This window comes from Taudactylus pleione, unplaced genomic scaffold, assembly GCF_031769625.1.
Source record: "Taudactylus pleione unplaced genomic scaffold, aTauple2 ptg000309l, whole genome shotgun sequence".
NCBI classification, from domain to species: domain Eukaryota; kingdom Metazoa; phylum Chordata; class Amphibia; order Anura; family Myobatrachidae; genus Taudactylus; species Taudactylus pleione.
This window is the reverse complement of record NW_028284710.1, coordinates 9,420,446-9,444,921: the sequence shown is the minus strand read 5'-3', so window position 1 is coordinate 9,444,921 and position 24,476 is coordinate 9,420,446. Positions and strand designations below refer to the sequence as shown.

The following is a 24,476-nucleotide window of genomic DNA, read 5'->3' as shown; positions in this document are numbered from 1 at the left end:
TCGGTACTATTTTGCTTGGGTACATGTGATTGTAATGGCTGCCATGGAATATTGAAAAGGAAAACTGCAAATAATATTTATTCACCTTGAAATACTCTATGGCAGCCCAGGTTTTCTACCCATGTTGTCAGAGAGGCTATATATATTTTTCAGAAACTGTTTGGGAAGTTACTCAGACCAATGTTTAGAGGAGAAGTTGCTTTACGTATGGTCTATAGGGCTCTTTATCTAGCCTGTCTCTAACCTAAAGGAAGTTACCCACTATAATGACTGCAATGGAGTATTTCAAGGAAAAGGAATGAAGAATAAATATACTTTGCTGTTTTCTTGATTCGACCTAATCTATTTGCGATTTTGGGGAAACAAAACAAATACCTATGAATGACATTGAGTGCTCCCAAGGAGCACCAGATGCAATAGAAGATGGTTTCTGGTAGCCCTGTCTACTTATAGGAGCGGTCTCTTACATCGCTCAGTCAATCACAGATGAGACCTTTCCTAATTGGTTGCACATCTTTTAAGATTAAATATTTTTGCATTGTTCCATTGCTTCCTTAGTGTTTAATACCCACAGAGATTACATCAAATTAGGTAAGATGATTTTAGGTTAGTATGTGTTAGGAAAAAAGTTATTTAAAATTATTGTGGGACATAATATTTTAATAAGGTGGCAGTATTAATTGCATGTTTTATACCAGGGGTGGCCAAACATGTGGGTCCCAAACATCTGCAATTGATTGGAGCAATTCCCCATTCTGCAGATGACTGGGCCCCGGGTATTGTGAAAATCCAACATTTTGGACAATCTCTATTTGCTGATTTCAGCCCAAAAAAGATTGGAATTGGGGATTTTCAACATGTATTTCCTCACTCCCACAAAATAGTGCAGATCATTGGAGTACGTATCAGATCACTGATCAGCATCAAGGAAATGCCCGGCAGATGTATGGCCTGCATTAATCGTCAAATATCTCTACATCCCCTAGCTAGGGTACATATGTATTTATTACTAACACATTTTAAAAGATCCACAGGTGGTCTGGAAAACATGAACTGTCACTGCTCCTTGAGGTCCCTGTTTTATACAAAAGAACACTATAAAATTTATTTTTTTATGGGAGCATCTATATTTTATTCATTATAGTGGGAACGTACATTTATTTTATTCACTATCCAGGGTACCATGAGGGTCCCAGTTCTACTTCAGCATATTAATTTATCAGCTCCCTTTCCAGCAATGACCCATTGCTGAGCAGACTGGGCTTTGAGAAAATGTAGAGGAAGTGTTTTCTTTTCTTTCTTAGTTTAATTATATCCTGAAATACAAAACGGCTTAAGTAGTGTGTTTTAAATCTTGGTGTCAAAATGCCATAAACGTTGCTCTTGGTAAATCTCCCCTTAGCATTAAGTTTATTTGAAAGTGGAACTCTTGAGAGCTTTGACCATAGATAATGTTCGTCAATGGAGACCTACCCACTCAGTGTAGTCTTTTGCTGTGCATATACCATGCGGAGTAAGTGGTGATAGATTGTAATTTTTTTTTTTTTTTTTTTTTTTTAAAGTCACAATTAAAGCTACTATTGAAAAATAATACTCTAAACTACTTATAAAATAAAGATTTCTTAAATGGAAGCACTTTGGGCCTGATTCAGAGCCACTCGTAAGCGGCAGCTCGTTCGCTCCGAGCGATGTTTGCCCAACTGCGCATGCGTATGGATCGTTATACGCATGCGCGAACCAGTCAGTGCGGCCGAAATTCATGTGCTCGCAAAATAGCGAATGCCTGATAATTTGAGTGACAGGATGAGGCGTATGTGGGTGGTAACAGGGGAAGGTGTTTGAAAACGGGGAGTGGAGATCCGATCGCAGGCGTGCTTAAAGGTCAAAACGGGCGTTTTATGGGTGTGCATATTTAAAACAGCAGCGTCATTGACCACGTCACTGGGTTTTTTTTTTAGCCAGAACTGCTTGCAAAATTGTGGTAGCAAAAACCAACCACAAGAATAGCGAGCAGCTCATACCCTGTTCGATGTACTCGATTAATCTAATAAATAGCGGACATGACGTAGGATGCGAGCGGCCAGGGGGCGTAGTTTCCCAAAAAACGACCGCAAGTTTTGTTCGCTCGTTCAGACCTAGAGGCGTGAACAGACCGCAAACAGCGAACGGTTCATTTGAATAGCCACCCCTATTTTCAGGACGAGCGAGCGCTAATTGCATCCGGCTCTGAATCAGGCCCTTTATTCAGAAAGTCATTAATTGATACTCCTTGGACGCATTCCCATAGTTACTCTTCCTATAGTTACTATGAAGACATGGTGGTCTCTGTACTAAGTTTTGGAGATAAAGTACCAACCAATCAGCTCCTGTCATTTTTCAAACACCGCCTGTAAAGTGACAGGAGCTGATTGGTTGGTACTTTTTCTCTCCAAGGCTTAGTACATAAACCCCTAAATCTCAGCTGATGCACATAATAAATAAATCACGCAATCACCCAGTTATCACCTTGGCCCAACTCTTTGTAAAAGATTCAATATAGTGTAACCAGTAAATTGTTTGTCGTCTGGCACACAAGTCTAGGTTAAGCACGATATTTCAACAGTTAAATCTGAATAATCTGTTTGCTTGTAATGTTATTTGTAATGTTCTTTACAGTATGTTGCACTTTCATTTTTCAGCTTAGTTCAGTGGCTTAAACACAGCAGGAAAGAATACTGTGAATTATGCAAGCACAGATTTGCCTTTACTCCAAGTAAGTTTATTTCTTCAGTGCTTTAATTGAACAGATACTAAGTTGATTTTGCAGAACTTGACACTAACTGCTTTAGTGTCTCACATAATTTCAGGATATGTCATTATACACATAAACTATAAATTATCTCTGTTCTTGTAAACCAAAGGATGATTTGCTTAAACTGTCTTATTTATATTATATTGCTGATTTGGCAGAAAAAACTGTCCAGTGTTTGTACAAAAGAAAAAACAGTAAGCGTCACAATACTTTTAATAAGTTCATGCTTGCCTAATATGCATCCAAATAATGCAGTAAGGCAGGCACCAAGTTTGTAGCAGAATATATTTCACATAGGAAATGCAACTCCTATGGGGGTAATTCAATTCAATGCGATGTTTAATAGTTGTGGGAGGGAGCTCCCGAAGCTATTCAATTCAACGCGGTGTTTGGGCGGGCTAAGGATTTCTTCTAGCACCCCCTGGGGATGCAAGGAGATATCCGACAAAAGTGCTCAGCACGCGTTTTCCTGCTTCGCTAACAGCCACGCGTCCGGCACTTTAGGCGCGAGAACCGGCATTCTCCGACATAACAGCGCACTGAATTGAATGGCTTCGGGAGCTCCCTCCAGGCGCGATTCAATTCGTGTTGAATTGATTTCCCCCCATGTGCCATAAAACGTTTTTTTTTTTCTCAACTGTGCTTTTAGTGTCAATTACGTTTTAAAAATATAATTTTTTTATGTGAATATTAGTGTGATATCGCTTCTAATTCTCGATCTGTCGATCTCTGGGTCTGACCTTTATGTAATTTCAAGTTTAGCAAAAAATATAGCAATAAGTGAATAATTTTAAATCTTCTGAGATCAATAGATACCTCACCCTACTAAATATCCAGGATCTTGTAAGGGTACTATTGTACAAAATTACAATAATTGTGACACTTTTTCAGTTAGTATCTATATTTTTCATATGGTCCTTAAATGCCATTCAGATGTAATAGGGTGGTTTAATCTGAATAATCTTTATATTTGCTGTTTCTCAATGTAAGGACACACATTGCAATTATCGAATATATTATTGGTGTGTGTAGTTTTTTTTACACCAGTGCCAAATACATGTGTTTGCATGTTTTGAAGTATTAAAACTCATCTCATGCGTATACAGTAATTTAGGGGAAATTCTTTTATTCACCAGTGTAATTTTTATTTTAATAATTCAAGATTTGTAATACAATGCACTAGGGTAAAAGTTTTATTAAATGGCATTAAAAATTCCCTTGTTATTACAGATGTGTCCACATACATCTAGCCTCCTTGTGCACTAAACAGGCCTTCTAGTCGCGCCATGCCGTGGTGTGAATTGGTAGTGTCGAGCATCTTTTCGTGCAACTTTTTACCTTCAAATACATCTTATTCGCATAGCGATGCGAATAGTTAACACATGCAGCTTCTGCTGATTAAAATAATATGCAGCATGCCTATATTCTGTGTGTGAGTGTGGGTGTATCTGCATGCGAAATGCTGCATTACAGTCAGCAGCTGTAAAACTGTAACGTAGCATTTCGCATGCAGATACACCTACACACAGAAGAGAGTTGCACACAGAGGGCTAAAGTTGAGTACCATTGCCTTAGATTAAATCAATTACACATAACAATTGTAAAGTTACAGATGTGTCCACATTCATCTTACTACTTTGAGAGGTGAGTTCATCTATTTTGCAGACAGAAATCCTCAAAATATGAACTTTTGTGAAAACTTGAGGGTTAAAGTTGAGTACCATTGCCTTAGATTAAGTCAATTACACATAACAATTGTACATCTAACTTCCTTGCGTAGCGCCATGCAGTGGCATGACTGTAGCACCGAGCATCTTTTCGTGCAACTTTTTATCTTCAAATGTATCTTATTCCTAAAACAATGTGAATAGGACGCACAAGCAGCATGCAGATACACCTGTAGTCGCACAAATAACATAGGCCTGCTTGCATATCATTTTAATCAGCAGAAGCTGCTTGAGCTAACTATTAGCATCGCTATGTGAATAAGACGCCTTTGAAGGTTAAAAGTTGCATGAAAAGACGCTCAGCGCTATCGAGTGACACGGAGCTCCCGCGTTATTTATGGTGCGGCTTGTAGATGTATGAGGATAGATGTATATGGACATATCTGTAATTCCAAGTTGCAGGGGCACCCATATTTCGGGAGCCAATGTGGAGTTGGTAAGACACTGAAAATGTTTTGGTATTGTGAACAATACCTTAGCTCAGTGGTTCTCAATGGCAGTCCTCAAGTCATACCAACAGGTCGTCATGTTTTGGGATTTCTTTAATCATGCACAGAGGTGAGTTCACCTATTTTGCAGACAGAAATCCTCAAAATATGAACTTTTGTGAAAACTTGAGGGTTAAAGTTGAGTACCATTACCTTAGATTAAGTCAATTACAACTAACAATTGTACATCTTCCTTCCTTGCGTAGCGCCATGCAGTGGCGTGACTGTAGCACCGAGCGTCTTTTCATGCAACTTTTTATCGTGAAATGTATCTTATTCACAAAGTAATGTGAATAGGATGCACAAGCAGCATGCAGATATACCCGCAGTCGCACACAGAATATAGGCCTGCTGCATATCATTTTAATCAGAAGAAGATGCTTGTGCGTCCAATTCACATTGCTTTGTATTTAAGATACATTTGAAGGTAAAACAGTGAACAAAAAGATTCTCGGCGCTACCTAGTTGCAGGGCACTCGCGTTATGTTTAATGCGACTTGTAGCGCACGGAGGTAAGATGCATGTGGACACATCTGCATAGTAATCGGATCTTCTCCACATAGATTAGCAACTGCAAATGCAATACATGTTCTCCAATGTCCTTGCTATTTTTCCAGTGTCCTTTCCTTGGTAATTTCCGACACCCGGGCATTCTCCAACATACATTTGGACAAAATATTCTAAGGCACCCTATGTTAATTTAGCCCAGAATAATAGCAGCTACTAATAGCATCCCAAAATTAGAAGATATGAAAATTACAACTACATTACACAAATATCAAAATTGTAGACCACCTAGTCACACAGTTATCTCCAATTGTATTAGTAACGGCATATGCCAACGCCTGCATGCGATCCTATTCTCGCGCCCCCTAGCTTACTTTACTCTGCGATCCTATTTTTCCGCCCCCAAGGTTACTTTACCCCGTGTCATAATGCAGAAGAGATCTCTGATATGCGTTTGTCTAAAGCTTAGTCATGGATTCTAATATTATATATCTTTTTATTTTTATGGTTTAACGGCCCTAGCTGTTAAATTATTATGCAAATTCCCTGTGCGATAAACCCGGGGCTAATGGCTGCATCCAAAGATGCACAACCATTAGCACAGGAGGCCATACTCTTACAGGGGGGATTAGGGTTAGGCAGTGGGGGGAAGGTTAGGATTAGGCACCCCTAAGGGAGGCTTAGGGTTAGGGGGTAGATATAGGTTAGTCAATACTTACCTTAGGACGATCGGAATTTCCTCTGCCAGGATGCCGCTGTCGGGATTCCAACCGCCGGGCATGGGTTCGGCGGTAAATCATACCGATTCCATGCTCCTGTGTATAAAGTATCTGCTACAGAACGGTGAGGATCACTTTGTTGCATGTCACTGACTTGCTGATATTCGAAGTTGCCGAAGTTAATCCTTCACAGCTGAACAGAAAAATATTTACTTTACTCGTTATGGGAGCAAGATTTAGAGAAGAGCTTAAGGCAAATTTTTTTATTTCCCACCAAAATGGTTTAAACCCATATGATATGGCCATTCCTTTGTGGAAAATGATATAGATGAAATGACAGCATCCTTCAAGTCATTGTTATCGTTAGATTTGCACAGTCTTCCTGGATAGTGGTTAACAGGTTGTTATGGAAATAGGGTCGGATTGGGAACTTAAAGTAGCCCTTGAAAATAGTCCGAATGTTGCTTAATGTTGTAGGTATATCCAAATTGTTAGTTGGTGGTGTCAAATTGTCAGAAGGCGGTCAGTGTATGTACCACTACTCTGCCAGTCTAGATGCCAACAAACCACCTGAGTGGGAGTAGCCCTAATGCAAGGCACTTGGCTGTCATTTTAGACAGCGCAAGCTTGCCATCCAGCCCCTTCCCCTTTAAATACATTGACCATGCTTCATGCTACCTGTTCGGTCTTTAAAGGTGAAGCTGCATGCACCTAACAGCATGAAGCAGGACATACCTTCTGACTGGGTTGAGTGATAACAAAACAATAACCCCTTGACAGTGGTGATAAGAAATATAACCATATATTTTACGATAAATAAAATATTGTAATTTGTACAATATGGAGAGATGTCTAATGACAGCTGCAAACTATAGAGAGTTGTCTAAGGGTCCCATAATCGATGCTGATGTAATACACTGACATTTTGACACATGTGGGTTTGAAACGGTATCAGTTCAAATCCCGATGCCGGCAGACCGATAGTGAAAATTCCAACAGGGGATTTAGGTAAGTATAACTAACCCTCCCTTATGGGGTGCCTAACCCTAATTTCCCCCTCTAGTGCCTAAACCTAACCCCCCCAGCCTAAACCTAAGTCTCCCGGGGTTTTGCCTAACCCTAAGGCCCCCCCGGGAGCCCCTAACCTAACCCTCCCCCCCACGGCTGTCTGCGCCCGCCGCCTGGCTTACCTTCGTTCGGTATGCTGAGCGTCGGGCTCCCGGCGTAGGTATAATGACAGGCGTCGGGATTTCGACGCCTGTCATTAGTACCCTGCCGGGATTTGACAGTCGGGAGGGCCGTCGGCTTCCTGACCATCCCTGTGGGTGTGTTTGTGTATTACTATATCTTTTAGTGATAAGGAAGTGAAATACTGATGGTTGATGCTGTGAATGGTATTGTAATAAAAGAGACTTTCATTCACTGCTGTATTACTATGGGAGCTTTATATTCCTCATCTATTCCTTCTGCCTTTCCCTATTAAATTTGGACTCTCCCACCAGAATTGGGGCAGCAGACAGTGATTATCTCTCCTTCCTGTTCTTCCAGCTTTGAATACCTGCGGCTGGTGTCTTAGGAGTCTAAGTACTAATAATCGGGGAACTCACGCGTTTACGAAGTATCCATATCGCAGGGATATTTTCATTTTTAATGAAAATATCCCAGCTATGTACAAAAAGGAACTTGAAGGGTCCCTGTGAGTTATATCCCCAGCAAATTGTAGAAGTCTTTTCATGTTTGTGCAAGACCTCTCCTGGGAAAGCTGACACTGAGCATGCACAGTGTCAGCTTCCAGAGCCGGCCGGAGGCTGCGAGAGAGCGAAAGGTCTCTCTTGTGCTCCTGGAGCATCCATAGGCTTAATACATTTTACACCATCTTAAGATGATGTAAACTACCGGGGCCTAACTCCTAAAAGCTTTACCTCTTGTGGTTTGGTACATAGGGATAAGATCATAGTCCCTATTGATAACAATGGGGACTGCGATCTGTAGTGCTTATTAGCACTTTGCCAAGGATTTATGTGAAATCTGCATTGTGCTATAAATACATCGGTGCAATACATAAAAATCTGCAGAAACTGAAGTTTCTACAATTTTTTTTTTTTTTTTGCACGAAACAGCTTGATGCATAGGCCCCTTAAACTCGGTTGCTGCTTGACAATTTGTAAAAAGGGATTTAGTTTATTTCTCTTGCAGCAAGGCTGGGGAACACTGGACCATGGGATTGTAGGCTGGGTCTGGAGCTGGCACTTACTTCCTCAGCTAGGTACCTGTGCGCCGCTTGTATAGTCTGAGTGCGGCTGCTGGTTTTGGTCAGTGGCCCGACGTGGTGGTGTTCGCGCATCGCAGGGACCACTCGCAGCACACCGGTCTCCAGAAAGACTGCCTTGGCCCGGGTACCGGCGCATGCAGTCGCCCTTTCAGAGGGTGCTGGCGGAGGGTGCGGTTGCGGATGGCGGACGCCATTTCGCCGGGCTTGTTGTGGCGGCTCCCCTCTCACGGAACATGGGGTGTACGCCCGCTGACAGGCAGCCCTTGTGTCAACAACAGGGCTTGACGATCAGAGTTTTCCCTAGCACTGGAAAGTACTCCAGGTTTGAGGAGCGTGGAGACTGAGGGGGCGGAGCTTCAAACGCTACACTTCCCCTCCTGCAGCAGCGCAGCATGCCAGCACAGAGCATCCTGCCTCTGCTGGGACAGCTAACTTCTCTCTGCATTTCACAGGGATGGCTGTGGCTCACCACGACAGCTGTCAGTCTCAACAAACACAGAGCCCTGGGACGAATCCACACTTCTCCCCTGCAGCTCCTGGAAGGCTAAGTACTTTATACTTGTAATAGTATTAGCTGCCTATGTGTTCAGCTGCAGATGTGCTTATGTCTACGTGGGCTCTTTCACACTGTTGTCACCACTGCCTGCTTTAAAGTGAAACGCTCCTGCCGTCTTTGGTTGAACGGTTAGCAAGAGGGCGTAATTGGCGCTGACTGTGTAATGGTTAGCTTTGCAGCCTCACCGCATGGCGGTTGTCTTTTTGTTTCATGTTACAGCCCTAACTGTGTGGAGTTTGTATGTGGGGTTTTTGACTGTTTGTTGGGCAGTTTTCTCTCCTGTGCTGGGTACTGGGCAGTTGGCCTCGAACGCCTTGTGTGTATGGGTCCGGTTAAGCGAAGGCATCTGGGGTGCTGCGTCCACTGGAGGGGACCTACGTGTGCTCAGGCTCTAATCAGGTCAGTGTACACCCTAGTGGCGCTGGTTCGCTTTGCAGGGAACCCAAGTTCAGGCTGGGGTATTACCTCGTCTCGGGCGCAGGCTCCTTTCCCTATATAGGGTAAATGGTAAGTCCCGCTCTGGCTCCATTCTTGGCAGCGGGCGGTGTCATGATTTATGTCATGTTCCTAATACACTTTTTCAGGACTCCTCTGCTGTGCGCGGCACAGGTGGAGGTTGGTCTTAGAGACATATTCCTTTTTCCAGGGCCCCATTAGACGTTTCGCATGCACAGAAACTTTGCGTGGTCCCAAAGGATGAGAACCTGCTGTCCTTTTCGATTCATTGCGGTTCTGCGCCACTCTCTAGGTGGTTTAGGTATGGATTCCCAAGCGGTGGCTGTGGGTCTGTCCAAGTGTTGGCGATGGAAAGTCGCTACTTTCCCATCGGCGTATCTCTCCGGTCTCCACAGGGAGGATTAGGAGACGCTGGATTCAGAGGGATCCATTTCTCACACATTCGCTTCCAGCGGATTGAATATCCAAGTGGAAACACCTCCCCAGGTAATGTCCAGGGCTCAGTCTGCCAGGGATCCACCAACTAGACCTGGGAGGGTTTTCTCCGGTCTGTTTTGATAGTTTCTAGGGTCTTTATCCTGCCTTGTTGGGCTGTGACATGGGTGGCATGAGATGTGGTCTCTTTTGCTAATGAATTTGTCTAGGGGCTTTACAGTGATTTGCCCTGTGATTCCCTGTAGAATTGGGGAGACATTCGCGGCAGGCTCTGTGTGGGAGGCCAGGCAAGATGAGGCACAGGTTGCTTCCGGGCTTCAGCTAAGGCCGGTTTGACTTGAAAGACCCTGTGGCTCTGCGCTTTGCTTAGGCACTCATTATCAGGGTGTTCCTTACACTTTTATCGGTTGGATAAGGACGTTCTCTTTTGGCCAAAACTGGATAATTCCCACCGATCGGAAAAGCACTTTTCTGTCGGGGCGTCCATGCGGTGGGTCTGCATTTCCAGGTTTTTGCTCCTCTTTCATGGTGGTGCGTCTTAGGTCAGTCTGATGTGAGACGATTCTTCCCCCGCATGGGTTCGAGGTCCGGGGGCATTTTTAGTAACACTCTACGTTCTGGGGACACTGCTTCAAGGAAGCCTAGGGCCTAACAAAGTGTCTCTCTCTCTATCCAGTTTGCTTGCAAGTGGTAGGGTGGTTGCTCCGGTTTAGTGATCGTTAAGTGATGTCTTCAGTCAGTCAGTGCTTGGCATCTTTCACCATGGTTCCATCTGGGACCTCTTGAGTCCACCACCAGGGCATTGTGTTTTGTCTTTTCCCACCGCTTTCCCCCCAGGAAGCGGTGGAACGCGGTGACATTGGTCCGTGCTATCATTTGCTCCAGTACCGCCATAGGTACGGAAACTGGGGTTCTATCCCCTTATTAGTTCGAATGCCGAGTGGATAATTTGGACCGTTCTTGTCTCTTCGTGCCTTGAGCACCAGGGAAGGGGTCGTTCAGTTTGCAGAAACTCCCTCCGATCAGGGATCCACAACGCGGGGGCCAACAAGTCTGGAACGTGTGTATTTAGGTTTCGTTTTGGGCGGGTAGTTATGCTTCTTCAGCGAGTAATCGACTTGGTCCCGTCTAGTCCGGACCCTACCGTTCGTTGGAGCCCCGGTTCCATGGTTTTGCAACATAATACGGTTGTTGCCCCCGCGTATTGTGCGCACAGAACGAATGATTCTTCGGTGGTCAACTTGTGAAGGTTTCAAGTACTTTCGGATCAGTGCTGTATTCCGACTATGCAAGGTCTCCCTTCTTTCTCTGCTCCTTCAGTTCCGTGGGTGGCATCCAATACCGCTCTACATGGTGTTTTTCTTGCGGCGGACAGTGAATGGATCCTGCCGACCTTGGTCTAAGGATTGGTCGATGCCTCATCAGTCAACCTTGTGGATCATTCAGTTGTTGGGCATGTTGGTCTCCACTTAGGGGACCATTCAGGGGACCAGGTTCTCCTCACGGGAGTCCCAGTGGGTAATTCTCCAAACTGGACAGGATTGCTCAGCATCCCTCCTGTCTCTGTTCCCCTTCTGTCTGACAGTTCCCGTCACTCTACATTGGTGGAGGGTTTCCGTTCTTTGCATTCAGGTCCAATCCTTGGTCCTTCCGGATTGGCTCATTGTGACCACAGCCACGAGTATCCTGGTCTGTGGTGCAGTTGCTTTTTCAGCTTCGCGGCCTTGGGTCACCATCCACAAAGGCCAGGCTGTTCGATGGGCTTGAGCTCTACGCCATCATTCTTGCTATATTGGGGGCCTGTCCGTCCTCACGGCAGTCGGTCGGGCCCCGACCCGGTAGTGGCATATGTACATTTTCGGGCAGGTACAAAAGTGCTGCACGCGATGCTGAAGTCTTCCGGGGTGGACACGTGGGGATCTCGGGACCTCTTGGCCTGTTTATGTGGCTCCACCATTTGGTATGGTATCTGGGTATCCACTGGCTACCGCAAGTTGCTGACTTGCCTGTTCCGTGAAATTGTTCATCCAGAACATCTGTTTCCACCGTCCCACTGATCCCTCGGGTCTCCAGGGGCATTGAGGTTTCCCGAATGAGGATAATCCTAGTGGCTCCAGGCTGAATACGCTAGTCATGGTACGTGAACGTTCTCCCAAGGTCGGTAGGTCCAGGGTGGCGTCTTCCACTTCATCCAGACTTGCTGCAACTTGACTCGTTTCTACAAGGACACTTTCCTTGGTTAGTTTACGCCATGGGACTTCTGTGACTGAGAATGAGAAAGCTGCAAGTTTCTTCTCTTGTGGTCTGTACTAGGCTGCGAGCCTGGACTCTGGTTCCATCTCACGCTTACCTCCGGGTTTTGGAACTCTACCTCTTGTGGTGTAACTGTTACATGTTTTTGCCTCTGTTTCTTGGCCTTCCTTCTGGAGGGTTTGGAGGCCGGTTGACTACTTTGTTTTGTGACGATACAGGCTTTGGCCCTTTTTATTTTCTTCCAGCAGTGTTTGGCTCTTCTTCCGAGGGTCCAAAGCGTTTTTACAAGGTGTGCTGCGTATTTAGCCACCGTTTCATCCGCAGGTGGAGGCGTGGAATTTTAATCTAGTCTTACCCAGGCTCCATTTGGCGTTGTTGCATTCAATGGATCTTCAGTTTGTTGCTTGGAAGCTGGTCTTCCTTAGGGCTTATTGTCTTTCCTCTGCATCATTCATTATTTGGGGTTGGCAAGCCGCCTTATCTTGTCTTCCATAATGATTGTGCGGTTGCTCCGCACAGGTTTTATGTTCCAGCCGACACTTGCTTTGGCCTTGTACTTACTCAGGACATTGTCCTTCTGGTCTTCCTCCTTCTGCGACTGGGATGATCTCTCTCTGCTAGTTGGGCTGAGCTCTGCAGATTTCCTTGGACATGTCATCTTTTTGTACGCCGCACGTGGGATCCGCTCGGTCATTACTCAAGCCTATTCTGATGCAGGACCCACCAGACCGGGTGTCAGCGCCTTCCGCTAGGACGGCAGCGATCTTATTGGCAGCGCGACTCGGAACTTCAGCACAGGTTCGTTGTGTGGCTATCTAGTCCCGTCTGCACGTTTTGCTAATTTTTTTCCGTTTCAGGTTTTTTACCTCCGGCGGCACCCACTATAGGCGTACAGTTCTCCAGTCAGGCAGCCTGAGCGTTCCCTCACCTGGGGGCGGCTTTTGAACAACCAGTGTTCCCCAGCCTTGCTGCAAAAGAAAATAGGATTTTTGGTCAACTTACCGTTGAATCCTATTCTCTTAAACAAGCTGGGGAACACTGCAATCCCTCCCGCTCAGTTGTGAGAGATTTTGTTTCTTGACCGTATTTCTCCTCTACTGTTTTGTTTGGTTAATCTAACAGTTTTACGGGGTTCCTGCTGTTTCTCTCCAGACTCTTAAAAAAGTACTGGCATTGTGGGATTGCAGGGGGGGGGGGGGGAGGAAGAGCTTTCTTTATAGAGCTACAGTTTAATTTTAAGTTCTAGCTCCAGCCTCAACCTACAATCTCATGGTCCCGTGTTCCCCCAGCCTGCTCAAGAGAAAAGGATTCAAAGGTAATCCTATTTTTTTTTTTTTTTTTTTTTTTATATTCACCTTGTGGAAAAGTCACAAAGTCTCACATTTCATAAATAGTAATTTCCCACCAAACAGTTCCCACATTAAAACAATTATATATATGATTAGTAAATAGGCATCTCTACCCCCATCTATACACAAAATGCAAATAATTAGCATTCTATAGCATAACTTGACCTATCACCCTCCCCAACCAGCTAAACCCTTAAAATTAATAGTTATCACACCAAACAAATAGTCCTACATAAAATGCAGTCCCACATTTAATTAATAGCCTCTAAACCATTTCAACTCTAAAATGATCAGTCCTGTCACTCCACCATAAAGTAGTGCCCACAACAATCACTCCAAAAGTAGTAGTTACCCTTCATTAAATTAATAGCGCTTACCCCTCCTGCACTAATTTAATAGCGTATACCACTGGTTCCCAAACTTTCTCTGTGCTTGGCACCCTTATTTTTTCAGAATTTTTTTTTTAACGGCACCCCTAAGCCAAGGGTCACGCACAGACACATACATACACATACAGACCGGGTCATATATTCATACACACATACGGTCACACAGGCAGGGTCATACATACGTATACATACACACATACAGGCAGGGTCATACAGACACATGCATACACACAGGCAGGGTCACATGACATACATACATACATACATACATACATCAGGGTCCCACATACAGGCAGAATGCGGTACCTCTATCACCTTGCTTGATGTGGAGCCAGCAGCTCCTTGTTTATATGTTAAACTGTTTTAGTAACAGTCATAATATAGGCTAAATATTGGTATTGAACATATTGGAAAATCAAGTGGATTACAACAAGATAAAAAAAAAATACTATTACAACTGTATATTTTGTTTTCATTTAAAAATGTAATGTTTGAATATTGAATTAATTTGTTTTTCTTACAGTTTATTCCCCAGACATGCCTTCTCGGCTTCCAATCCAGGACATCTGTGCTGGACTAATTACAAGTATTGGCACTGCAATTAGATACTGGTTTCACTACACGCTAGTGGCGTTTGCATGGTTGGGAGTGGTACCCCTTACAGCATGTAAGTATCAATGTGCTTTCTACAATTTTAATGCCTAGAAAATTAAAATGATGACCAACCATAAACTGAACACTATATTCTTTTAACCACCATCTGTATGCATAGTCTGATTAATCAGCCCGTACTGCACGAGTTGCAATAAGATATTAAAGTTGACTCATGGAGTTAATTTTGTACAGGAAGCAGTGTCTTTATTTTGTTCACTCCTAGGTTATTTTACTGGTCAATTTTTGTTGTCACATAATGTGACATGTGAAGGAAAAGTAACCTCTTACTTCCAACTTGTGCTGCGACACGCATCTGACTATACCTCTAATTTAGGGCTTTGGCCCATACTCATAATGGTTATTTATTTTTTTGAAGTTGATCAAATCGAATTATTGTTGTTTGTCTCTTTACATTCTCACATTCAACCCATGATGTTCGGTAATGAGCGAAGGGGACATTTATTGCACCTTCCTCTATTTGCCTCTAATCTGCTGGTTTCTTTACCCATGACTCTGGTGTCACCAATTTATAAGCATTGGGTGGGTGAGGAAAGTAATTCAAAATCATTGCTTCAATATAGCTACAGTCAGGTGCATAAATATTGGGACATTGTCAGAATTTTCATATTTTGGCCTCTATTCACCACCACAATGGCTTTGAAATGAAACAAACAAGATGTGCTTTAACTGCAGACTTTCAGATTTAATTTGAGGGTAATTGCATCCAAATCAGGTGAACGGTGTAGGAATTACAACGGTTTCTATATGTGCCTCCCACTTTTTAAGGGGCCAAAGTAATGGGACTATCAGCTCAAAAGCTATTTCATGGACAGGTGTGGGCCATTCCCTCGTTATTTCATTATCAATTAAGCAGGTAAAAGGTCTGGAGTGATTCTAGGTGTGACATTTGCATTTGGAATCAGTTGCTGTCGACTCTCAATATGAGATCCAAAGAGCTGTCACTATCAGTGAAGCAAGCCATCATTAGGCTGAAAAATAAAAAAAAAACCATCAGAGAGAGAGCAAAAACATTAGGTGTGGCCAAATCAACTATTTGGAACATTCTTAAAAAGAAAGAATGCACCGGAGAGCTCAGCAACACCAAAAGACCCGGAAGACCACGAAAAACAACTGTGGTGGATGACAGAAGAATTATTTCCCTGGTGAAGAAAAACCCCTTCACAACAGTTGGCCAAATCAAGAACACTCTCCAGGAGGTAGGTGTATATGTGTCAAAGTCAACAATCAAGAGAAGACTTCACAAGAGTGAATATAGAGGGTTCACCACAAGATGTAAACCATTGGTGAGCCTCAAAAACAGGAAGACCATATTAGAGTTTGCCAAACAACATCTAAAAAGCCATTACAGTTCTGGAACAACATCCTATGGACAGATGAGACAAAGATCAACTTGTACCAGAGTGATGGGAAGAGAAGAGTATGGAGAAGGAAAGGAACTGCTCATGATCCAAAACTTACCACCTCATCAGTGAAGCATGGTGGTGGCAGTGTCATGGCGTGGGCATGTATGGCTGCCAATGGAACTGGTTCCCTTGTATTTATTGATTATGTGACTGCTGACAAAAGCAGCGGAATGAATTCTGAAGTGTTTCGGGCAATATTATATGCTCCTATTCAGTCAAATGCTTCAGAACTCATTGGACGGCGCTTCACAGTGCAGATGGACAATGACCCGAAGCATACTGCAAAAGCAACCAAAGAGTTTTTTAAGGCTAAAAAGTGGAATGTTATGCAATGGCCAAGTAAATCCTCTGACCTGAATCCGATTGAGCATGCATTTCACTTGATGAAGACAAAACTGAAGGGAAAATGCCCCAAGAACAAGCAGGAACTGAAGACATTTGCAGTAGAGGCCTGGCAGAGCATCACCAGGGATGAAACCCAGTGTCTGGAGATGTCTTTGCGTTCCAGACTTTAGGCTGTAAATGCCTGCAAAGGATTTGCAACAAAGTATTAAAAAGTGAAAGTTAGATTTAGGATTGTTTAGTTTGTCCCATTACTTTTGGCCCCTTAAAAAGTGGGAGGCACATATAGAAACCGTTGTAATTCCTACACCGTTCACCTGATTTGGATGTAATTACCCTCAAATTAAATCTGAAAGTCTGCAGTTAAAGCACATCTTGTTTGTTTCATTGCAAAGCCATTGTGTTGGTGAATGGAGGACAAAATATGAAAATTCTGTCAATGTCCCAATATTTATGTACCTGACTGTATGTGGGCTCTGTGTATAGTGGCATAATAGCTTTAGTAAAAATAGTATTTTAATATTTCAAATTTCCATCCTATTGGAGTGTTTGACTGGCGTCTCAGAAGACCCCAGGCTGTATTACTTGTACCAGCGGTCAGTAGGCAGACAATTATTAGCCTGTTATATTTTTAAACTAAATGTGAATTTGTCGGTGTACAAAGCATCTAATGCAGTTGTTCCCAATTTGGTTGCCGTGGTAAACTTGTAGGGGTGCCACGAGTTGTTGGTCTAGTACCAAAGCAAATTATTTAATATCAAACCAGCGCAGATGGCTGCCAATTATGAAATGTGTGGACAAACAGAAGTGCATCTCGTCCACCACCACATAACTGAACCTAAAGAGGACTTCTTTTTTTGCTGAATTTCCTAATACGAAACTGCCCTAAGGGTGCAGTGGAAATAATGCTGGTTCTCTAGGGTGCTGTGACTAGAAAGTTTGGGAACCACTGACCTAATGTATTACTAAAAGTCAGGTGTCTACATGATAAGAAGACCATTCTTGTTGTACATTATGTGAGCAAGAAACTCATTTAGACAATTTAGTTATGTTCTTTCTCCAGTCGCCTGGGAAACGTGGATGTCGGTTAGTGTACTTGCACATCCTGTGTACTAAGGGGGTGATTCAGCTGCGGTCGCAAGTGCTATCGCAGCTGCTAATATGTGAGCAGCTGCGATAGCACCATTATGGTAATGCAGCAGGAGGCGTCACGCCTCCTGCATGCATTCCTTATCCAAGCTCCAACCAAAGACGCAGCAACGGATAATCTGTGATCATCCTCGGCCGGCTGAGTGACCCACAGGGTCACGCAAGCCTGACCACCGCAGATGCAACAAAGAGGCCAGGAAATCTCCGTCAGCCAACTGAGATTTTGGCCTTTTCCCTACCCCCCAACGGTGGCGACACACCTTCGTTTAGGGAAACTGAGGCCGTCGTCGCCGCCACCTCCCCTCCCCTCCCGCAAACTGCAGACTATGAATCCCTGCAGTCTGCTGACGCTCTGCGCGCGATCACGCAGGACCCATACTGCACATGTGTCACCTAGCACAGGCGGGTCTGGCGCCTACGCAGGTTCCCGACCACCGGGAATCTGCGTTCAGCAGTGAACATGCGTGCACTGCTGAATCAGGGCCTAAGGCTCGTTGGACTGCGTTGACATTAGTCGATTCAATAATCTGTTCCAAGACACTGCTTCATATTTTAGATGACTTCTGCTCTTGCACATAAAAAGTAATTACTTTGTGCTTGGTAATCCTCAAAATCAAATTTTAAATCCCAGAAAATCATATCATGCATTTTTTACATCACACCCATCCCTACCTCTTATTGCATTTAATTATGGAGCCTATAAATAACATTGTTACCCTACAGCAGCAAATGGCACATTTTCCTATAATATAATTCCCTAAGGGACTGATTTTGATTTGCTTGCTGCTGCCGCAACCATTTTTGGCATCTCTTCCCTTAGTCACATCAGCAACGTAATGCTAAAACTAGGAAGAAAAAAAAAAAAACTTGGAAAACATGCACTAGAGTTTTCTGAGGGCTGGAGTTGGGAAACACTGGTGCAAGGACTGGGACGCCCACTTTGTGCATCTCTAGATGCCGAAATACTGTTTGGTGGCTCTTTAGACGCTACCATCTTTTGCATCATCTCAGTTTGCACTTGCCCCATGCTAGGTGACACTTCCATAGCGCGCCCATTAGACAGTTCATCTCTGTGTCATAATAGCTCAGGAATGCCCACTACATTTTCAGTCGATTTCTGAGACCGTGCATCTTAGTGGCTATTGCAACTCTGTGCACACACAGAGGGACACGTGCTGTGCTACTTTTCGGCAACTTAGATGCAAGCACAGTTGAAAAACATTGACCATTTGTGCGAATATCTCCACTCCATGCTATTTAGAATCGAGTGTGCAAGTGCAGGCTCAGTTACTTAGGTTGGCACCAGAGTGTGATGCTGCCCTACATCGTATAATGATAGTTTTGCTGCAATGTCCGATTTTTAAAAGGACAAAATGTGCCCTGCCCTTTTAGCGGTGCCCCGCTAAAACAGCCTGCCCTGAGCCTTCCCCACCTGCGGGCTGCAGTGCGCACAGCATCTATTCACCGTGAGGGGAGAGCTTGGGGTAAGCCCAGCACCTCCATAAGTGCTGGGCACACCCCCAAGTGTAACTAATTGTGACAAGCCCCTCCCCGATCGGCCACGCTCCCTATTTGGGAGCACGAGCAGAAGCTCCCGGCCGGCAACCCCAGCACCCTGCCAGCTTTCTAGCGGGAACACTATAATTATGTTCAACTACCTAGTTGTAGATAGGCTTCCCGTTGCTTAAAGTTTGTGGTTTAAACTTTCATATGTGGTTGTGTAATGCCCACCTTAATAATGTCACACTTGCTGAAAAACAGGTCTATTTTCTAGGAAAAAGTATATTGAAATGTATGAATTTGTTTATAGGTCATGCCTTACAGAACTTCATTCTTGCTACCATAGCAAGTGTGACATGTTCTGTTTTTTCTTTCTTTTTAAAATATGCAGTTTAAACAGAGAGCATACTATGGGAATGATTCTAATAGCCCCCATTCACCTACCGGCCGGTCGCACGATCCTGTGATTGGGTCGGAAATGTCGACCAGTGGCCATCGATGTTCCGCGATCCCTCAGAGTATCGGTGAAATTTACCATATTAAATTTTACCGATGTGCAAATCCCGATCATATTTTGAAAATAAGTGAAATCCAACATGTTGGATTTTACCGATCCTGCAGTACAGGACCGCAACATTGTGGCGATCAGTCGGTACTGTGTGAGCCCCTTGAGTTGGGAGCAAAGCGAAACCATGTTGCACTGCAGGTGAGGGAGATTAAAAATTTAGATTTGGGAGGGGCGTGTTCAAACTCAAATCTAAATTGTTGTATAAACATAAAGCTGTCCAGCATTTGTGGGCTACGTGCAAAAGCAGCTAGTGTTTACCCTGCATGAAAAAAAATAAAAGTATTTGCATTTGCACCCCTTGCTCTGCAACATGGTTTGTCCAGGTACAAAGTTACTTGATTTATTTATTTTTACCCCCATTGCACGTGGTGGAGAGGTCCATTCGCACCCAAGATCCCGCTCCTACAAATATCAAGGAGCTGTGGGAAGCTATCCAAACATCTTTCCAGAGGTTTTGAGGCCTTACGTTTACTTGTGGCTGGAGGGGGTCCTACACGATACTAGGCATCTATCCTATGACTTTCGGCACTTCATTCTTTCTACTTCAGGGTCCATAGGGGGTCCACAGGGTTGACCTTGGGGTATAGGTTGGGAACCAAATCCGGGCACCACGCAGTTAAAGCTTTTAGCTCCAAGGATGCACTTGGGTCCACTCTCCCTATAACCCCTCCCCCCAGCCAGAGGTACCTCAGTTTAAGTTGGTGCCCGGCCGGAGTCGGGTCACCGTTACTGCAGGGGGGCTTAGAATTTATTTTAAAGAGTTTTATTTTATTATTTTTTTACTACGCTTCAGAGAGGCAGCATCAGACTGTCCAATGGACGTCTAAGCTGCCGCTCCTACACCCCGCCGGCGCTTTGACGCCAGTACAGATCTGGGGATCGCAGCGGGACCCCAGAGTCTGTACTAGCCGGGCTCTGGAGGACTCCCTGGGCTGCTGCCGGATCGACGGGGACAGGTAAGTCGCGTGGTCACCGCTTGCGGTGACCCGCGTGTGCATGCAGCCTTATGCCTCCGGTCTCTGGGGACAGACCGGAGGCGCTAGCGGTGGCGGCGGGCTCCCCCTCCATGGAGGCATACCCCGCGTGTCCACAGCCCACCAGGGATTATAGCGGTAGCGGGAGCCGGCATCCCGGGGGGTTAATTGCTAGCCAGGGGAGGAAGCCTTCCCTGTCTAGCGGCTCCTCCCCTCAGCTCAGCGCGCCTTTCAATACTACATTCTGGCGTCGCTGAGCTGCTTCCTCCGCGGGCCACGCTTCTTCTGAGGTCTCCAGCGGCCATTTTCTCTCGGTGGTGCTGCAGAACTCCTAGGATGACAGTGAGCCCAGTCCCCCTGCGTACCTGGCCATTTTGGGTGAGTGTACACAGCGCTATAGCCTTCCCAGACACTGAATCTGGGCAGTTGAATGTAGCGACATTGTGCAGTATATTATATGTCATGCTTATGTATGTACAGTGTATATGTCTGCATTGTATGTGACTTATGCTAGTGCTGACTGTCTGCTTTTTCTCTCACCTGTCAGTGTATATCTATCCCTTTTCTTTATCTGCCCTAATACAGGTGTACCTGGGGTGGTTCTGAGACCTCACATATATATACTTGTTAATATTTGTGAGGTTTGTCACATACTGTTGCGTGCTGCACGTTGCCATATTTTAGATGGAACTGTGAGTTGCATACGCTGATAATGGGTCCCTGCAGCTACTCTTAGCGTTAGTCAGGACCGGTATGGCGCTGCTTAATATTTCCGTCAAGATAGTCAAATATATCTGACCAGGAGATTGCACACGATACTGCACCCATTATTGCTATCCTGCAAGTCATAGCCTGCAGGAATTAGTGCGGAGGATTTTAACTCAGAAAGGTTTATGTATGCGGCGCCATCTGGTGCCGGGCCCCTTGCACGACCCCCTTAAAGGGCGGTTTATTTCTCAGGATCCTCTCCTTTGAGGATCGCCGGGCGGGCCCCATTGTCGTCACTCGCTTGGAGTGACTTCACCATACTGCCCTTTTCAACTCGGGGTATCTCGCAATTTCTTGCAGTTTACCCCTGTGTCACAGACTATCGCTCCCTGACGGGGTTTTTCACAGTACATGAATTACCTCCGATACCACATCGGTCTGTCATTCCCCTTGCAGGGATTACCACAATGGCCACCCTGGTGGATGTCGTTTTCTACGAAATACTAAATGGCGTGATATACGCCCTGTGGTTACTTCCCAGTGGCTCTGCCGTGAACTGGATGATGTATTCGGCTCTTTCCCTCTCACATGGGGGGAGCCGATTTCAAGTATTATTATCCCTGCTTTGGGGCTGGTAGCCAGGTTCATTCTGGATATAGAGAATGTCGATCCTGCACCTGTATCATACATTTCCCGTTTCTGCCCGGTGGGTGGATCTCATGGCGGAAGTCTGGCTGTTGCCAGATACGAGGAGTCACAAAGGCCTCCTGTTTCCCATTCCCTGAGGGTCCTCACAAGTAATGGAATCTCCTTCTGGGGTGGATTTGTATGTTCGTCATCGGATTACAGGCATTAATACGCCTCCCATCCCAGCCTGGACGGATTTTACGGATCCGTAGGTGGTAGCTTTGCCTGAAATCAATGTACTCGTTTTCAGGGCCTGTTGCCCGTCCTACCATGGCCATCGCATGGTGATGCTTTTGTAAAGTTTTTCCCCTCCAACACTTCTGGGGTTCAAATGTCTTTTGCCGCTCACATAAAATATGCAGTGGTCGTGTGAGATTACCTAAATGGGATGCCGGTCTTCTAGCTTTCAGGGTTTCGGCTGCGACTGTATCCGCCGCAATACCCTATGGCTACGTTATGGGAAAGCAGAGGTGCAGACTCCTTCCATGGGGAAGATCTTGTTTGGTCCTGACCTTGACAAGATTGTTGCATCATTGGCAGTATCACTAATGGAGAGATACTGTCTTTAGCTAGTCCCACTACATTCGGACTAACTCTGTTAAGTCTTTTTGTCCTCGGGGTCAGCCTAAAGGCCTGTTTTTTCCTAGGCTGTCGGCCTCCACGGGGGCCACCATATCCAGTACCGAGCAGTCCTGGACTTACGGACGACCCTACGCCTGAGGATAAACCTTCAGCCTGACGGGACAGGTCTACATCTGGGGAATTCCAGAGTGAGGTACTGATTCTCAACGGCCTCTCATTGCTCAGGCGGCCTCCTCACAGGCGTTGTTCCACGGGCCCTTCTTCAGACGATCAGGGCCTTACATTCCCAGAAAGCTATACAGTCTTGGCGGTAAGCAGAGCTATTTTGGCCAGCCTCACTATCTCAGTGAGGGACTGGTTGTTCTACTTTCTTTCTGGGGCAGTGACCGACTGGTCCTCATTTGCCTATACTCTGTCTCAAATCCCTGAATCAGATTCCAAGGGTGCCTGGACTCAGGTGGAATCCTTCATGCTCCATCATCCGACATTTGGAACCTGGGGATTTTATGGTATATCTGAGTATTCAGGACACGTACCTACGGGTACATACATAGCCCTCTCATCAGCATGGGTTCAGGTTTGCTGTGCCACAGCAACATTTGCAAGTTTCGGGCTCTGCCTGTTGGGACTGTCCCCAACTCCACCGGGGTTTACAAGCTTTATGGATTTTCTGACAGTTCACCTGTTCAGTGTATCCGAATGCTCCTTTATCTGGGCGGCCTCCTGCTTTTAGCAGGATCACCGAGGTACTTTACCGCTAGGTCAGGCTAACCGTGACTTCTTCTCGGCACAGATAAGTAGTCAACGGAGAAAAAGTCCTCCCTGCATCCCTCACAGGGTATTCTTCATCTGGGAGCACTGCTGGATTCTCAGAATATTAGAATTTTTCTGGCATAAGACAAGATCTCAGCTCTTCAACTTGGAGTGTGCGGATGTCTACGCAGTCGACATATGTCATTACTCTTGGTGATGCGCGGTCTACCAGAGTGTCTACCTTTTGGTAGGGTGGAATGTGCTCAGTTACATTCCAGGCCTTACCATAATTGACTCCTCTCCGGATGGATCGAGTTTTTTCCATCGGATCGCTGTTCGCACGATGATGCTCTCTCTGGAGGCGAGTCGGTCTCTGTCCGGGTGGCTATGGCCATCTCGTCCATGGTATTCTTTGCTACAGACGGTGTCTGGTCCGCATTCGTTTCGGGGCAGCTGGACGTCTGTCGCTTCCGCCCTGCCACTTAACTTGTTGGAACTTTAGGCTGTCTTGGGCCTTCACTCTGGCCTAACCCATATGTCACGGTGAACCCTGAATAGGTTCAGTCCGACAGTGTCACAACAGTGGCTTCCATCTAGGCAACACTGGTAGTTGGGTGGCAATGACAGGAATGTCATACATTCTTACATAGTCCAAGGGTCTTCTCCTGGCCAACTCTGCAGTGTTCATTCCGGGAGCTCTCCTTTGGGAAGCGGGCTTCCTCAGCCGTCACGACGTGCATTCCGGGGACTAGTCTCTTCTCCAAGACAGGTTTCAACTCCTGGTGAGCAGAGGAGGCCTCCCTGAGGTGATTGATCCTTATGGCCTTCTGACTCTATCACACATTGCCGGTGTTACAGTCCAGCTCTAGGAGTACTGAAGCTACCTTCAGTGACTCTTTGTCAGTGAAGTGGTCCTTCCACTTTGTGTACCTGTGTCCTCCGGTCTCCCTTCTTCCTCGAGGTCTTCGGAAGTTTAATTCGAGACGGAGGGGCTTTCCTTCTGGGGGCTCCAGTTTGTCCCAGACATCACTGGTACTAAGATTTTCGGAGTCTCCTCATCGATGCTCCGTTCCTACTGCTTCACTATCTGGACCTGTTGTCTCCAGGTCCTTGTTTTTCCCTAGACCTGGATCGTTTGTTATTTGACTGCGCTCCTACTGTGGTCCTAGGGCTTCCCTGGCTCTGTCTTCATT

At 45.3% G+C, this 24,476-nt stretch overlaps 1 protein-coding gene across 3 annotated transcripts in view; it reads left to right on the top strand.

Annotated features, from left to right (window-relative positions):
• Positions 1 to 24,476, top strand: part of MARCHF6 (membrane associated ring-CH-type finger 6) — a 222,465-nt gene that overhangs the window by 61,922 nt on the left and 136,067 nt on the right. For all 3 annotated transcript variants that reach the window (XM_088442345.1, XM_088442346.1, XM_088442344.1), the window contains exons 3-4: positions 2,679 to 2,752; positions 14,466 to 14,609. In XM_088442345.1, coding sequence (XP_088298471.1) covers positions 2,679 to 2,752; positions 14,466 to 14,609 — 218 coding nt within the window. The remainder of the gene's footprint in view (positions 1 to 2,678; positions 2,753 to 14,465; positions 14,610 to 24,476) is intronic.